The sequence below is a fragment of the Lichenostomus cassidix genome, chromosome 3, assembly GCF_008360975.1.
Source record: "Lichenostomus cassidix isolate B80296 chromosome 3, HeHo_3.0, whole genome shotgun sequence".
NCBI classification, from domain to species: Eukaryota; Metazoa; Chordata; class Aves; order Passeriformes; family Meliphagidae; genus Lichenostomus; species Lichenostomus cassidix.
This window is the reverse complement of record NC_139483.1, coordinates 59,332,858-59,351,820: the sequence shown is the minus strand read 5'-3', so window position 1 is coordinate 59,351,820 and position 18,963 is coordinate 59,332,858. Positions and strand designations below refer to the sequence as shown.

The 18,963-nt window shown below is 37.5% G+C and overlaps 1 protein-coding gene across 14 annotated transcripts in view; it reads right to left on the bottom strand.

Moving 5' to 3' along the window:
* PTPRK (protein tyrosine phosphatase receptor type K) overlaps positions 1-18,963 on the bottom strand; it is a 387,113-nt gene that overhangs the window by 156,012 nt on the left and 212,138 nt on the right. For all 14 annotated transcript variants that reach the window (XM_085055984.1, XM_085055988.1, XM_085055985.1 and 11 more), the window contains exon 7: positions 8,948-9,241. In XM_085055984.1, the coding sequence (XP_084912110.1) occupies positions 8,948-9,241 (294 nt within the window). The remainder of the gene's footprint in view (positions 1-8,947; positions 9,242-18,963) is intronic.

Below are 18,963 nucleotides of genomic sequence, written 5' to 3'. Positions count from 1 at the left end.
AATAGTTTTCAAAGGTAACCTGAAATGAAACATACTAGTATACAAAGGAATAGAAGGCTTACGCAGTTGAGTTTGAGATGTGAAACAAGGAAAAAAAATTCAACCCCATGAGAAATCACTGCTTAAAGCATGTCTATATCCTAAATTCAGTATTAATTCTGGTCACATCACATATAAAAACCAAGATTTTGTTTCCAGATTTAAACTTTCTGCCAGTTTTTATTTAATTTTCATTTCCACATCCTCCTGACAACAAACTCTTGCACAATGCCATACCTTTAGTTCTACAGAACAGGATGCTATACAGATTTGGAGAGGGGTTGGAGAGATGAAAGTAAAAGACTTGGGTCAGAAGAAAACTAGTTTGGTAAGCAATTTCAAGAATACACCTTCAAAAGTTATAAAACATTCTCCAATACTAAGGAAACAGTGAGAAATTTTGCTCTGGTTTACAAGCCAAGGACTACAGGACCTCTTTTAGCCAGTGCCTAAGTGTCAACCTTAATGGTCCATGATCCTCTGATCTCTCTTCCCACTCCATACATTTGGCCTACTTTGTTTTTAATTATAGTGCAACTGTTGTACTTGAAATATAGATTAAAATCACCCAATTCAAATGACTGAATATTAGAACTCAAGTCTTTATTCAAACAGCTTTTTTTTTCAACCAGTTTCATAATATTCTGCAATTTGCCAGCTTTATCACAGTCACATTTGCTTTATAAATTACATGGGATTTTTCCTGATAGGGCCCAAACAGAAATGTTTATTTAATTAATCCATAAAGCCAGTTTTAGATATATAAGCCAGTTCTTCTCAATGTAAGTTGATTGTATTCTAGTTTCTTAATCAAAATGCCTTATATCAAATTAAATGCATTAGAAAAGAACAATACCAGCTTTATTAACCAAATCTGTAATTTAATTTTAAAAAAATCAAGTTATTCTGACAAGAGTATTCTGTAAAGCTGTTGACTGTCTCTAATTATATTACTTCCTTAATTCTTCATTAATCAAATTTGGTATTGTCTGTTCCATTGTTCTGTTCAGAATTAAAGTCATGATGACAAGCTTTTAATTAATTGGGTGAGCCTGAGCCTTCATGTCAGTATTTTTAATGTTTGTTTTCAAGTCATCTGGAGCTTTCCAGGACTGCTCCAGATTTTTATTTTAAAACTGCAAACAAAACCAGGTAACATTAAGAGCCCTGACAAGTAATTTTTAGGTTTCTGGACCTACTGATCACCTGAGGTGTAACCTGACATCAGTTGCTGCTTAATATGCTCCTCAACTCATTGTTAAATTGGAGGCTATTTCATTATCATTCCATACAAAAGCATCACATGGTTCATTCCCCCTCACAGCACCAGCAGGAGGATTTACTGAGATAAAGTGAAGAGAGTGAAATTCACTCAGTTCTGCTTCCTACAGTCTAGGTTCAAATTAGGTGAAAAGAATTATGCTGTTCACTATTAAAATGAAACAAAGTTAAACAAATTAAAAAGCAAATAAGAATCAAATTAAAAACTAAGATACATCTAGCAGAAAAAAGTCCAAAGAACTGATGCCTGTAAGAACCAGGGCTTTTGAGAAAAATGACATGATATCTCTTTGTAATGGCTTTGGAGAGAGATGTATGGGGGAGAGAGAAAAAATGTGGTATGCATTTGGTAAATTTCATCAACATGCCCTACCACAACACAGGCTGCTGGTACTGCTTTCTTCTTCCACTCTTCCACATCACCACTCCTGCTACTCACAGCTCTCCATACCTAATCCACACTACTCTGCCAAAAGTGCCAAAATAACTGAAAAATTAGTATTCCTCCAAAACACTTTAGTGGTGCAATGATCAGAGCAACTTAAACCCGTTATTAAAAATTACCCTGATTAATTTTTAATAGACTGATAAATGAAAATACAATAAAAGCCAGTCCTATAAAATTTGTTTTATTTACGTACTTACCAATTCTCAAACACTATAAAATTAATATTGCATTCCTGAATAGCTGAGAGACCTTAATTATGAAACCAAACTAAAGCATTGAACACACTAATTAATCATGATAAAAAAAATAAATATTTATTTCAGCTGAAATTAAAAATCGAAGTCGCAGTTCAAAAAAAGAACTGCAGTCTTCTGAAAGAGAAAGATTATCTCAACCTGCAGTTATGTTTTTCGGAAGCAGAGACCAAAAATCTGTGAATATCAGTCCCCCAGCTCTGGAGAAACTCTAATCAGGCTGTGAGTTATCTGGCCTGGGTGCACCCACAGCACTTTCAAGTGCTGCAATATGAATTATTGCCCACATCCATTCTTTTACAGCTGGAATGGGCACCATGGATTAATGTACTGCAATATATTTTCTTGCCACAGACAGTGCTCCTCTCGGAAGTGTGATCTATTGACTAGTTACATGCACTTTGGATAAATCAAGACAGTCTCAGTGTGCTCTGGCATGCTCTGCTCTGGGAAAAGCCACCAAACAAACCAAGGTGAGACAGGAGATGGAGAAAGTGCTTGAGAGACAGGGGAGCTCTGTGTAGTGTTGGCAGCTGCTCCTTTTCCACCCCCTGCCTCTACCACATAGGGCAGTGGTATCCTGACCCAGTGTCCTTCACCAGAAAGAGAGCCAATAACTTTAAGCAAAGTCTTTGCACTGAAGCCTTGACTGACCAGCATGTCAAATGCCAATGACCACAACCATGACTTGCTGTAGGTAACTTGCCCCTCCCTGCTCAGTGACAGGGACTTCTGAAAGAAGGTAAGAGAGGCCACTGCTCACAACAGACTTTGAAATGTGGGTGGCCATGCTAGAGGAGCCCACCTACCTAAGTCTGCTATCCTAATTCTAAATGAAGATCATCAGAGTGGTGAACTGCTGAATATGACACTATATCATAAAAAACTAGCCATGAACAAAACTTATCCCAAAAATGAAGCATGATGGAATTCAGGAAACCCATGTCTCATTGTATAACATGGCACTTGCAATGTTGCAGGAAAAAAGTTTCCAGTTAGTGCAGAGGGAACTTGCAGCTGCAAGTACCATATAAATGATACTAAGCAAAGCTGAATACAGCAAACAAAAGTTGAAAACTAATTTAGGGGTGGTCAGTGCCTGAACTTGCAGTTTACTGCCAATTCAACTGAGTCATCAGCATTGCACTCCTTTGAAAAAGAGGATACCATGCTTAATTTACACAATCTGACAAGAACTTGGCTGGGCAGTCTGCCTGGTCTTTGCTAGGTAAGTCAGCTGCACTACAATCCTTTCTTATGGATATAAGCATCATTAGGATTCTATATGTGGTATGGGGATCTCAGCAGTGGCAAGCAGCACAATAAGGAGAGCATGATTGCTTGTGCCAGATGATGGTCCAAATCAGATGGCTCTTCTACAGGATGCCTTCTCAATAACAATTCTAGTATTCAGTCATAGAGGGAATATGATAAAGTTCCTTAGTCCAGACCTTTTCCACTGCTTTTATATCTCCCTGCTCCACCTCCCCATATCATAGCCAATTGCTAAACCTATGTGGAACAAGACTCTGGCGCATTTGGAATCTGATAGCAAGATCTTAAATGGTTCCAATTACTACCTGGCCAAAAGCCCAGAAACAGTCACAAGTGCCAAACACATTTGTAAAAACAACAGCAACTTATAAATATTGGTGTAATGAGGGCTCTTCTGGAATGACAAATGCAAAATAATTTTTAAACGTACCATATTCATTTAATTTCAAGTTCTTCATCTTTAGTTTATTCTTTAGATGAATTCAAATTGTAAACAACAAAAATATGAGCAATAAAAACATGGAATTTAAGCACTCAAAATGTATTTACATTCCCCTTGAAGCTATAGTCTAAATCCATAATAATACCTACTTTGAGGGAAACAAAGTAAAAATTCTGTTTGAAACATGAAGACAACTGTTTCTCTGTAAAGGTGAATATTTCTCTCCCTCACCTTTAAAAAAAATGATTGAAAATTACATACTTATCTGTATTTTCTTTAGCTTTCAAAGTTTCAAACAATTGAAGTTGCTCTACTGCAAGGGACACAATGAAGAGCACAGTTTATCTATTCAGTGTTGTATATTCCAGGAGTCTCCTGTGATGTTGATTCTACCCGATTTTATAAAAACATTGCCTCATATACCAACATGCTAAATTCTCATGTAGAGTAAAGCCTATAAATCCAGGTCCCCACCCTGAGCCCTCTGCCTTTCCTCTGCAAACGTAAAGGCAACAAACACTGAGTGAAGTAGCACTGTACACGTCCCACATCAGCACATGCAGATTCTATACTGCAATGTCCCTCTCACTCCACTCATTTTAAGATCAGTTACAATTTTATGTAACCACAACAACATTTTAGTTCTCCAGATGGCCATGCAAGGTCACTTTCTCAATGGCAACATCACTGGGGTCCCTCTATTGTAAATCCCAAGACAATGAATAAAAGCCTTTGAGTTTGTTTTTGTTTTTCAGTATTTCCCCATGTTTTGCTTTTTTTGTTTGTTAGAGGAGAATTCAGCAGTGTCCTGTACTCTGTGTATATTGTTTTTGAAATTGATATACGTAGAAACTGTACACAAAAATTCTGCACTTGAAAAAGGCAGCAAAAAGCAGCCCAGCTCCCAAGACTTCAACTGCAGGCAATCATATGCCAGCACTGCATTGCTGAACCAGCATCTCTTACTCTCGTGCCTTGAGGCTGACTGCTACCAATAGCACATCTCCATGATGGATAATGATTTTGAACAATGAAATAACAATAATAACAATAGTAATAATAATAATAATAATAATAATAATAATAATAATAATAATATAATTGATAAATATTTTTCCTTTCTCAGTTCTGCTACAGCTATAAAACTTACTCCCTGCCCTTACTCATTTTATTATCAAAACCAGAAAAATGAAAACACACAGGACTCTTTTCTCCAACTGTTTTACAATTCTTCATGCTTTTCTGAAAAATCACACCCTTGTGCTGAACTTCAGTAAAGTAGGAGCGAGCAATTCCACTGTGTACATATATTAAGCTCTGGACAGGCTGAACTATTGACCTCCATAGCTGCTAAAATATCAGTTAATCATAAAACTGAGCTGTGAGCTGTTACTCAGAAGCAGCAGCCAATGTACGAGAATAACTTCTAACTCAGTTGAAAAAGCAGTCTAAGTGGAGAATTTTAGATTATCACGTATTTTCTATACCCTGCCCCTCTACCCCCACCCCCCAAGGAAAGAAAAGCAATTACAACTCAGAGGATACACTCAGAAGGCCACAAAGCCACAGCAAATAGCCTTAAGGATTACTTCTGGTTAATGTGTTACTCTCTGCCTTTTGTTTTAGTACTAAAATCCTGGAGAAGTGAATAATCTGAGCAATGACACCAGTCAAGAGGTGAAGTCATAATGAAATAAAGCTCAGGTGCCCTATGAGGACAGAGGGTGAGGCAGTTCCCTTCAGCATCAGCAGCTGGGAACACCATGATTGTATCATCATCCAGTGGTGCTTGGAAGAGGAAATAACAAAGCATACACCTGGCTCTTACAGAGGATAATGTCAGAAAATAGTGTTTTCCTTCAAATGTTTTAGACTTCAGCTATTTAAAAAGACTCAGTGGTTTCATATATTTGATTGCTCAGCACTATCCTTAATCACAGACTGATAAAACAACACATATAGCAAAATGCCTTCGCTTCAGCACAGGAAAGATTACCTGGGAAATGCCATGTTGACAAACAGGCTGTCAGAGGACTTAACTAGTGGAAGAATTATCCCTTCATTAAAGAACAATTTTGTTTAGCATTAGTGGAAACATTTAGTAAATGAGTGACCAGACACTAGTTTTGCTATAAGGAAGACAGAAAATGATCTAAATACCTAATAATAAAAGCGCACGTATGACAATGAGGTAAGTACGATCATCACTCAAATCACTAAGGAGTAGAATACATCTCCAGCAAAGCAGAGGACAACTGATCAATAATGTTATTAAGAAATAGCATGAAATTATAAATACTGAATGAATTATGGGGAAAAATATTTTAAACTTCATTTGAAAACAATGATTTTATTTGCTTAAGCATTAAATAAACAGAGAGCAGAATACTGGCTTATTCTCATTATTATTTCAGTGAGTTTGCTGTTGCTGCTACTTGGGACATAAACTTTAATCTTTACAATCTCATCAGATCAACATTCACTAATGCACATTTTTTAATCTGTATAGAGAGCAGCAAACTTCATGTTAAAAATTCATTTATTTCCTGCCATTCCATCTGATATTGAGCAGATAATCAATTATAACTTGTTTCAGAATTTGAACTAATGTGTATAAAACTTATGGAAAGACAAAACTGACAAAGAACATTGACAGAAAAGAGAGTATCCGTCTGAAAAATAAGTGATCTTGTCAGAAACGAGAATTAGGAATAATTGAAGAAACTCCAGAAAGAAGATATTGCTGCAGAGATGTCATCTAATATAGCACAGTAAATCACCTGCCAGTCACAGGTACAATACCACCAGCAGCAGAGACTGCAGGGTGTGATATACCATTACTACCTTTACCTTTTCCTTTAAATCCTCTATTTGGAAGAAGCTAATTTTTACGTTTATAGTTTGCCTTTTGCAAGCAAAATATATGTATATACAACAACAACAAAAAAAATCATATTGACTTGGACTTGCAGTTATCTATCAGAAGCCTAGGAAGAACGCTGCAGAAAAGGAAGGTCTGTCTCATTTTACAGACAGGTGAGGAGGAAGCAGGGTGACCTACTGTTCTAGCTGGTTCTGTCCCTGACTCATTCTTGATGCTGGGCACAATATTTCAGTCTTCACAAACCCTTACTGGCTCACCTTCTTCTAACTGAAACTAGCTAATAGCAACAATTATTTGCCTTCATTTTCATGGAATATGAAGAATCCGTCTTACTGCAAGGTAAACAGCTTGAAATTTTACTATTATTAAAATAATGCTGTCACAGAAGTTCAGGATTTTCTGCTCAAGTATTTTTTTGATCTGCTTAATTTCATGGTGGATTAAACTGAGTTGAAATTTATTCTCAAACCAGACTAGATTTTGGAGCATTACATGTGGGTGTTATGCTAAAATAAAATTAAAAATAAAACCACACGCAAAATAACACTGTTTCCCCTAACTGGCTTCTACAGATATGACACATAAATCATTACTTCCTTTCTTTTCCTTTTCTGTTAAAAACCTTTACTCTGTCACAACCTGGCTAAATTAAATTACATTTTTTCAAGTGCTAGGAAAAGAACCTGAATATTTGGATTTGCTAGTCTCGGCTCAGTCTCTTTCAAACAGAAGCTGTTTTCCAATTCCTACTTTTTCAGAAGAATGTCTAAACCAATTCTGTGCAATAAACCAATACTTTAACCTTACTTAGATCTCAATGACTGACACTTCAACTGAGATAGACACATAGATCCTTTCACTTCACTGGAAAGACAGACTAAATTATAAAAACGATCACATACTCCGAAAGATGCCTTCAGTTTAGTCTTTTTCCAGCTGTGTGCCTCAGCTTCCAACAGTACTATGCCCAGTTTTTTAAAAGATTGTCTATTTTTCTGGATTTCATATCCATTGACCAAGTCTACCAAAGTTTCTGGCTTCTGATCCAGATGCTGACACTCCTCCTTGAGTAAACAAAATCAGTCATCATCCATCAGAGGTCTGTCACCAACTTGTGTAAAAATTATTTGTATTTCTGATTCACATGTGCACATGTATACATGACACATGGAAACCTGAAACTCCAGCTCTTGCTTCTGATTACTTTAACACAATTTTGAATAGATGGTTATCAGCACTCTTTACTAAATCTAATATTCTGCCAACTTTAAAATACTGTCAGGGCCTAGAAGTCCTGAGACAGAGGAAAAAACCCACAATTAAATTTATCCTTATTTGCCTCACAGTCTGAGATTCAAATCTATAATTTTTCCCCCCTGAAACTATGAGATGTAGGTATTATGTTTCTTCTTGTGAAAGCCAAGATTAAAATAACTTTAAGTAGATTTAGAAGGAACAGCATATAACACAAACTGGCATTGCTTAATCTTCGTGGTGCTGGCCACGCAGGGGCACTCTAAGAAACAGGAAACAGACTGCAGGGCTCAGCAGCACAAGATTTTGGTGATGGTAGTCAAAAATGGAGAAATCACTCTATTATTATTTTCAATTGTTCTTTATAATTTAGAGAATCATAGAATATCCTGATTTGGAAGGGACTCACGAGAATCATCGAATCCTACTCCCAGTCCTGCACAGGAGAGCCCCAAGAGTCCCAGCATGTACCTGAAAGCGTTCTGCAAACACTTCTTGAACTTTGGCAGGCTGGGTGCTGTGACAACTTCCCTTGGGAGCAGTCATAGCTAGAGATTTTAGCATTTGTATTTTAGCTCTTGGAGATTCTGTCAGGCCATGTGTAATTGTTTGGGAAAAGATAAATTATGCAGAAGTACACTACTTTTTTTTGGCACAATTCTGTTTCTTATACATATCCTTTTTTCCTGTGCAAGTTCCTTTATGTGCAAGTTTACTGAAAATGTAATTGAAAATATGAAGGTGAAGAAACAAGGAGGTATGTACTTTCCAGAAATCATGAGGTCTCTTCCTTGCCTGAGGAGAAGCCTGAGAAAATGTTTTCTTAAGATTTCTAACTTTCCACTTCCTAATCCCCTAACCCTCCAAGGTTTAGCAACCTAGACAATGACCAGGCAAAGAAGAGGACACAGCAAATCCTTACTGATCCAGAAACTTGGGGATCCTGTGGGTGTGAAGGGAATCCTTAAGTCCTGCTACAAGTTAATTGAAGCCAACAGGCCTGCCAATCAATTAAACCACAAAGTAATCAGTTTTGCATATTTTGTTAATTTTTCCAGAGCAACACTCACCAGCACACTTGGTCCTGGTGATGAGTGGTGGTCCTGGCTGCCCTGTCCCACCTTCGCCCGGCCTGGTGAGCAGGACGCGGATCTCGTATTCGGTGTCGGGGTCCAGGTGCCACAGCTTGTACGTGGGTGCATTCACAGCGTGGGTCTCGGTCCAGGTCCCGGATGTCATCCGGTACTCCACTTCTTTCAGGATAATGGGGCCATCCCCAATGATGGAGTTGGCATTCAGCTGGATGAGCAAATACGTAGGCCCAACGCCCAGCAGCTGTGGGGGTGCGATTGGCCGAGGCGGCTCTGCAGGGGAGATGGAAAACAAGCCAGCGGTGAAACAAAAGCTGGAAAATCTACTAAGGGGAGGGCTTGCTACACAGAAAGTTGTCAGGGCTTGATCCGCAAAGATTCCAAACCTCAGAAGCAAATTCAAACTGACATCAGTGAAGAAGAGCTGAGGAGAATTTCAGCTGATGGAAGTGAGTGATGCACCACTGGCATCTGCTCGATGCTGTTATTTCATTTTAAAAATCTCAGCTGGGGACCACAAAATCCTGTCTACTTATTAAGATTTTTTTTTGAAGAAAACTATGCTCATTTCTATAATTTACTATACCAATAACTTGAGATTTTCTTGTATTGACTGAAGCCACATTTGTACTTTCCTCATATAAGGAGCTGCAATAGTTGATACACTACCCCTGCACAGAATATTCTTAAAAATGAGTATCACTGGAGTTAATCCGAAACCCACTGAATGCAGTTAGGGAAAAGGATACAGATGCCTGTTACAGGCATTCAGAATACTCAGAACTGAGCAAAGCTGCCAGGAGAATGACAAAATAAAGATGTATGGCAACAACACACAATATTTTATTCTTTATTAACTTACTACTGAGTCTGAAACTTGAACTTGAACATGTGCTGCCTTTTGTCATCCCTTGTTCTCAGCAGCTTCTCCCTGCCTAAATATTTCAATGCAGCTGCAAAGTGAAAAAGGTAACAACAGACCAAATGGGAAGGAGTGGTCTTCCCTACCCCGAGAAATGTTAACATAGAACATTGCCTCAGCATGATTATTTTAAGAAACAAATCACAAGCAATAAGTATTTTTCTAATAAAATGAATCCACTGATAAACATGGAAGGTTCATTTTCATTCCAGATGGCTCATATTTCAACTAATTCGTTTCTGTTTATTAGGCAACAATGCTAAATTCCGTGCACACAGGGGTTTCATGGAGCAGCGATGCAGAACTAACAAATCAGCAACTCTGAGCAGGTAGAGGAGGTTTCATGGCCAGTACATTAAAAATAACTCTTAACCCCAGACCACAAGATTTCCCTAGCAGGGGACCCTTATTACCACTCCCCTCATATTCCACACAACAGAGTTAAGACACAGATGCATTGCATGTATTCTGCCTCCAGGGATGATCCCACCCTTGTCAATGACAGAGCACACTGTGGGGAGTGGTGAACCTCCTCTGACATCCCATCTTCCCTGCATGGTAAAGTTCAGCTAAAGACTCCCTGTTTCTCTGTGACCAGCAGCAAAGCTTCCCTTGCAGGTATCACAGCTTGCTTCAACCAGTACATTTACCAGCTCCATAAGCAAACAAAATTCCCAGACTTTGGTACCTATTTTGCAGACTTTTTTCTGAATTAGCTGCTTCTCAAACCACTCAGTTTGGAGACCAGGGAGCATGTATCCATGTCATAGTGACTGTAATGGGAGCTGTTTTTTTCCTCCCAGAGTGAAAAGGTGAATGCTCTAAGGTGTTTTCATTCTGCTTCGGGTTATAGAAAACTATAGAAAATATCTCAATTAATTATTAATGTTTTACCCTGTTTTGGCAACAAATGAGCATATGAATTAATTTAGAGCCCTACCTGCATCAAAGCTCAGCAATGCAGCTGGGCATAATGAGGGCACTTTATTTGCTGTGGAACTAACATATTAAATGTCAAACTAATGTATTCTAAGGTCAGTGTATATTACAGCAGAAAACATCATCATTGATGAGCATGATGCACTACCAACTCCAAGTTATAAACTTCTAAAACATATGGCTATGTTTAGAAGTATATACTTTGATTAAGAGCACGATTATCACAAATAAAACCTCACATTAATGAGACTAATATACCATTGCCTATTAAGTTTTTATGTTAAGAAGTAAAGCACATTCTTATATTAGCAGACACATTTTGTTTTTAAGCTCTTGAGGCCAAGGAGACTTATTTATAAAGTCTCTCCCAGTTCCAATAAATTATGCATGAATTTTAATCAGTTAGCAAATGAACAAGTAATTGTTCTGCAGCATTATTAATATTCTTCATAATACAATATACTATCAGAACCAGAGGTGAGGTGCAACCAGAAATCCCAAAAGTACACTAAGTATCAACTGAAGCATGCAATCCCAATATACCAGGATAAACTTTTCTGATGTTACCCAATTAACTTTCTATTAATTATTCTCATTCATTATTCTATAACCACATCCCAAACTATAATTTGAAATCACAATTTCCTTTTGTATATACAGCAACCTGAAACTTTCACAGTATAAAAATTGCCATTGATAACTAAAAAGACAGAACAAAGCCATTATGAATGTTTCTGTTGCCATTCCCATAGCAAATATCACACATATCAACAATACCCTTCTTTCAGTGGGTTTTAAACCACAATTTACATCCTTCAAGCAAGTATATGCTGCCGGCTTTCTACACCAGCAGTCTGGGTCCACCTGTAGTAAATAATCCAGTTTCAGCATGCCCTGAGAAGACAGTCTGCCAAAAATGAAAAACCTTATATGAGTCATGAAGAATAAAACGAGATGTGTGAAAAAGTACCCTAAAGAAAATCCCCCTCTCAGAAGTTTGTTCTGGCTTATAAACAACATAAAAACTCAGCTTTGGCCGTACCAGGTGATGGCTTGGAAGTTCCGAGCCTGGATTAGCGGTAACATTGCAGGAAGCTGAAGCTCACCACAGCAGCCTCTCTCCTGCCTGGTCCTGCCAACACACTCCACATGCAGGTGGCCCCAATTCAGATGCATTTTGTGGCTTCCACTCACCCAGATCCAAAGCCAGGTGAGGCAGCACAGTGATCTCCCTCCACCTTCTCACTGTCCTGATCACTGCAACCTAACTGGAGAACTGTGCCCTTTATTTCTGCCAAAAAGAACCCACCTCCTCAATTGTTAAAAGCTGATATGGCTAAGGCACACAGTGTTCCTAGCAAGCAATTTTTCTTGAGCTCAGTTCCCCTTTTCTCAGCCATGAACTCTCTGTGAAGAGCCATAAAGTTCTAAACAATAATTTATGAAAAAATATTTCAACCCACGGATGGTTTAAGTGATCAGTAGAATCACGATTTTAACAGGTTTTTAAGATACATTGAAAAGTTTGATCAAAGACTCTGCATGGTGAGTTTCATTTCTTCCTTTGCTAAGCAAAAAACTTTAAGATTCCTTTTCCAATGTAACTAGTTTAATTACTGATTCATTTTCTAACTATATTTTTAGCTAGTGCTTAAAGGTGTTAAATCTGATGAAATCCCTTCCAGTTTTCATGGCCACTAACATCTCAGAAAGACTATATTAAAAGACCACTTGTACATCTGCAAGACATTAAATAAATGAAAGTGTTTTCATGCATAGCATTTTGCAGTATTTGGTCGGCTCTGGTTTTGACATAAAATGCCCACAGCTAAGGTAATAAAAAATTAAGACTGACATTTCGTCAGTACTAAGTTCCCATTCTGCTGAGCTACTAGCAGTACATTATGCTCACATCAGTATGTATATGGCATTGTATATTAAATATAGCGTGATATTTAGGCACCAATGACTAGAATAAGCATGCAGCATCAACCTTCACTACCAGTCTTCCTACAGTTAAGTGATTGTGTCATATTTTTAATATTAAACATTGTATGCAAATAATTATGCATTCACAGACGGACAAAAACAACTAGAAAAGGTCATTAGTGTTATTAGCAGAGTAACTAATATGCATAAAACTTCCTATATTCTCAAGTAACATATGCATACTGTGTTGCTCAATATTATTACCTGGCCTGGGTGACAATAGTCCTACTACATTGCTGTAGTGTTAATTCCAAGTCTAAAGACCTCCTAAGTTTAAAATAAAGGAAGGTAGTTTCATTAATATCTTACTGGCAGTCATATACAGTTAGTGATCAGTTCAAAGCAAAAAATAAAAATAAGACTAAACCAGAATTCCACAAATTGTTCCACTTTGGAGGAAAAGCTGATACTGGATGCATACCTGATAAAATCTTACTTATTTACAAGAGTCATGTTTTGCTTAGCATAACATGTACCAGTCACAGGTGACCCTCGCCACACAGCAGAAGGGTCTGGGGAAGTGGGGAGGAGAGGGTTGGTGACCACAGAGCCCAGACACACAGATCAGGTGATGCCTTCATCCACTCTCTGTCCCACTCGTGCCTTGTGCAGTACCTGCACACATTAATGCTGTGCAGTAACAGCCTGCAAGTCCCCTCCACTCACACACACAGCGTACCTTCCCTCTGGTGACAGCATGTTCAGCTTGCTCTGTGAAACACCTCACACCAAGCGAAACACTTGGTATGCTGATGAGCATTAACCATTTAACCCGATACACTCAACAGGAGTAATCACAAAAAGCTTAATTTTTTACAAGTATAACAAAGCATTCATGTATTAAAAGAAGCCCAACATCAGGCTCACCTCTCCAGAAATTAAAACTGATATTTAAATTACACCATAAATTATCAAGAAAGTAGGTCAACCAAAAGAATACAAAGTTCCTGTAAAATCTGTCATAATTCAAAGAAACAAAAACATAAAGCCACGCAGATGCAGCTAATACTGGATGTTCTAGGAAGTACAGCAAAGATGCCTCCACAAATGACTCAAGACTGACTCAGCTGTCACCTAGATCAAACTCACTTCCTCTTCTAGGGAAATTTCTTGCAAAGCTGTTTAAGTAAGTATGTCTTAAACAGCTCTCTGGTTTTCCAGTTGAATTCAGCTGAGGTTCAGTGCCTGACCCACACCAGCTATGCATAATTAGAGCACAGTCTTTGCCATAGAAAGCCTTGTGTGACAGGGGGCCCTAGGCCTGAGACACCCAGGCAGTCTGAGACACCCAAGGCATAAGGAAAAAATCCCTGCTTGCCAGGAGCTGGACCTGTGGAGGAGTGCACCTCTGCACTGGGCTCCCAACTGCACATGGAGATATTGTGGCAAAGTTACATCAGAAGACATCCATGGCATGTGGCAGAAGGGCATGGGGAAGCAGGCTGCCAATTCCTTGCAAGAGCTACACTTCTTCAGTACTCTTCATGTACTGGAAGATTACGTACTTGCTTTAAGAATTCATGTGTTTTAAAAAGTATTCAAAACCAGAAGTAGTAGACATATTTGTTTGAAATTTGGAGAAAATGTATGATGCAGAAAAAATTATGGCATTCAAGTACTAGCAGGGAAACAAAATTAAAACAGTCTTAAAAGCTGTTTGGTGCCATGGAAAAAAAAAGAATTAACAAGAAGCAGTGACTGAAAGCTTAAATTCAAATACAGTATTAAGCCACAAATGTAACAATGAGAATAGTAATTGAAGAACAGTACGTGTAGGAAACTCTGCATTCTCTTAAAAGCTGTGGGGGAAAATAGAAGATGTTTCTCATACATATGGCTCCAAAGAAGTATCACTGAAAGAAATCTTGCAGTTGTGAAGGTGGTGACAAAATGAGTTACGAAAAGTTTGAAGATAAAAACAAACGATGGAGGCTTTCAGCACAAACATTGGTTTGGTTGTTTTTTTTATTTTTGCAAAAATCATGTGCCATATCTTTAATACAGATCAGAAGTATTTCGTTCAACTCTCCAAAATTATTAGGAAGTACTACTCTGATGGGGAAAAAAAATCAGAATTTAGAAGAAGTAAGTTTATTTTGGACTTGGACTGTCTGCAAGGACATCTGTCTGTCTTCTACACTGATAGCAGCCTGACAAGACCTGCCACCCCTCAGCACCAACAAAAGGTGTATAAACACAAACAGTGGACTTTGCCAACTAAGGGTGAAGCATTACAGAAAACAGTACTTGCCTGATGAGAAATTCTCCTACTCAATTAAAAAGCAGGCTAATGCAGATTACTGAGAGATGCCAAGCTGAAAGCACAAACCTGATGAACAGCAGAGGTATCATGAACCTTAAAGTCACAGAAAGCCTCTGCAGTTTATTTTTAAATTTCCAATAAGATCTCAAGTTTTCTCTTTCTGTGCATGACAGACTACACTCACAGCTCAGTCTGTCACCCTATATGCTCTGTCTCTAGTGGGTAGTTTGGTCCTTAGTGGTTTTGCTGAATAACACATGGAAGACAAATTAAAAAAAAAAAAAAAAACAACAACAAAAGCCTATGCATCAAATAGATTGTGCAACACATAGAGGAAAGATCTGTAATGGCAGTTGAGCACTCTCCTTGGCTTCTGAATAGAAGGAAATGCAAAAAGCCAAACAAACAAAACAAAAACCACAACCCACCACCCCCACCCAAAAGAAATCCAAACCCCACCAAACAAAAATCCCAAAACAAACAAAAAAGCCCCAAACCAAAAACCCAACAAGAACATGGCATATTTTCTTTTTCAGCATTATTAAAAACACACTTCTAGATCTACATTGCTCCAAGACCTTCCAACCACTAATCAGGCTTCCCATGGTAAATCCAATAAAAAAAATTACATCAGAATATTATTAACTACCTAATCCATAGGTGCAGACACACACCCAATCTTAAGTGAGAAATGCTGCCATTGGGGATGTGGCTCATTGAGTTCTTGCTTTCACACCACATCATGGTACTTGCTTTTCTCACCTGAGCAGCTCACCTTATTCTTGTGACAAAGGAGAAGAACAAATGCAAGCTTATTCTCAGCCAGACATACTATACATCAGCTACAAAGACTACTCCTGCCCAAAAGACACAATGCATCTGAAAAATGTCAGAATAAAGGAGGATGAGCTCAACTGCAGGGCAGGGAATGTTGCAGAGGCTGCAGAGAAGGCACACTTGCTTTAACAGCTGCAATACTCAAAATAACTCACCTCAGAGAAGTTTTACAATCACTTCCACTACTCAAAGACCAAATGCTGGTTAGAAATTCATACAATAAAAACCCAACCATCTGCAACGCCTTTGAAGCACTCAGAAGCCTTGACCATTTAATTAATATCTCCCCAAGCCATCACTTGGCTTCTCTATTTGTTCATAAACTAGTTTACAATTTTCTTAATACATTTATTTGTTTCATTTTTTTCCCCAGTGGACAAAAATGACTCTCTGCTTATTAAGTTTAACTCATTTTAACAGGTGCTTTATTTTTCTGCGTTGTCAACAACTGTATATTGTTGAATTTTCTTTCTGATAGGAAAGTTTCTATTGCTCCCATCTTTGCCTTCTACAGGTAACTTGTAGAAAGCGTTTACCTGTACTGATGAGATGGCAGCAAAGACTTTTACAGAAAATAACTTTGACATATTACACCATATAATGATTTAATGTAGAAATCAGTAGGGTTTTACAGTAAACTGTTCCATATAGCTACGAGCCTGTGTTTATATTTTAACACATTTATATTTTAAAAAAATGCAAACAATCAACAAACCAAAACCAAGCAGAAATCCAACCCAATCAAAACCTAATTCAGACTTATCTCAGCTGCTTATACCACCCATGACTATAAGTGATGGTGGCTGCATGGAGAAACTTGACCAGCTTGTGATCTAGTATTTGGCTACAAATATTTTTCTCAAACTTCGTTTTTTTTTTTAAATCCCGCTTACGCAGACTTTATTTCTGTGAATTCAGAAACATTATTTCTGTGACTATAAAAGAGAATTTATGTAAACTGCACAGTATCTGGCACTAGCTGCTAGTCTGGAGGTCGAGACACAATACCTACAAAATGTTACATTTTAATTAAGAGAGTTAGTTGTCTGGAACAAAGGAACTCATTCTAAGTAATGGCTTAGTGACCAGGTGGTATCAAGTGATTTATCCAACTCTCTTACAACAGTTTGCAAGACTATCTTCATGGTTTTTTATTACTTGGAATGGAAAAACTGAAAGAATCAATTTTAAATAAACATTAAAAATAAATATCTCTAACAGTGAAATTCAGGTAACTACCTAGAGAATCAGTCACTGGAGAAAAACCAGCAACAAACAGCAATGGCAAATTGAACAGTGAGCTCATGATACTGGCTTAGGTAGGGTACTGACATATTTCACCATAATATCTCTAATTTGGGGTCTGTAAACAGGAACAGTATGTCACAAGCTCACTTCTAGTTACTAGTTTAGCTTTGAGCACCTAATATATAAAGTTTGTGTCATAGGTACAACAAAGTCTGCAAGCTCATGCAGCTAAAATATATTTAATTTAGGTGACGTGGCAGTTACTGACCACCTAAAGTGCTGAAATAGGAATTATTTCAACAGTGAAAACTGCTAACTTCTGCATAGTGATGTTTTATCCTATGCATCACCGTGGCATTTTATTCACCTTGATTTGAAACACCACCACATTCATTTTATTATCTTCCTTTAAAATAAAGGAACAGTGTGCAGCTTTAGCATTGTCAGCACAACCTACAAACAAGGTTAAGCACATGCTCAGCTTACGTGTAAAAAAAGAAAAAAAAGATCAGTCTAAAAATTGGAATATGTCATCTTTCTACACAATTTATGATCAGGACACATGCCTGTTTTTTGAATGTTAGTAGGCTATGTTACTAGGGGAATCAATTAGAAGATTATGACACATTTTGTCAAAAAGATCGCATTGTGTTAAAGACATTTAAACAGCACACTCCTAGAGGAAAAATGAATAAATGTAAGAAAAAGAGGTGACTGTAATGAGAAGACATTCAAATCTTAAATAAAAAAATAAAAAAAAGTCAGTCAGCATAAATGAGTCAGCTATAGAAATGTCTCCAGCAAAGACTTGATCACAATGACTTCATTATACACATGTATCAGTAATGCCCTTGAGATCTCAGTGTTGAGATTACTGTTGGAAAGAAATATTTTATCTGCTTCATTGTCAGGAACCAGCAGGTTGAGAACAAAATTGAATGCCTTCTTCAAAATTGGTCCTTCCCAAGAAAGAATTACTCTCAACTCTACAAGGCTTTGCAATTTGACAATACTGCATTCTGCATGCACATCCACATGCTGTCAATGATGAGAAGGAATAAAACTGGAGATTACAGAAGGAATGCCTGAAGTAGAACAAAATATTGTTATAGAGACTCCAGAATTTTCTTTTACATGGTTATGCAATGTGTAATGGGAATATATTTAATTTCTAAGTACTTGGATTATTTTTATTTTTATTTAATTTAAGTCTGAACTGGTCCATTAAAACAAGATTGTGAAGTTTTTTTCCATTATTGTTGTATCTGTTGATGCTGTAGTAATGCTCACACTCAGTTTACTGCCTAAACAACCCAAATACAGAAACTTTCTGATAGACAAATTTACAGTGACATAATTATAATCAAACTCAAAAAATTCAAACACCTGCAACAAAACTACAGCATTTCAATAGAATACAGTAAAACAAAAATAAATAAATAGACAAAAATAAAAGGAAAACAATAAATTAAAAAAAGAACTAACACTGATTTACACCTCACTAACTCTACCTATCTATAAAACTTGAAAGCTAAAAAACTTCACTCAGACAGTACTTCTGCGTGTCCTGGAATTCTCCTGTATGCCTTATTTTGGAAGTCACATTATAACCTGCCAACACTAACACAAATTTTTATCACCAGCTCTCCTGCATGCCTTTTAAATGACAGAGAAAAATGTGTCATGTGCTGTTGGGACAGTATGATTGTGAGGCAGAATTCAATACTGTATTGTTCTCTGTAAATGCAATGAGCTGCACATGTCGCTGTACCAGAAGGGTACTGAACTCTAAAGTAC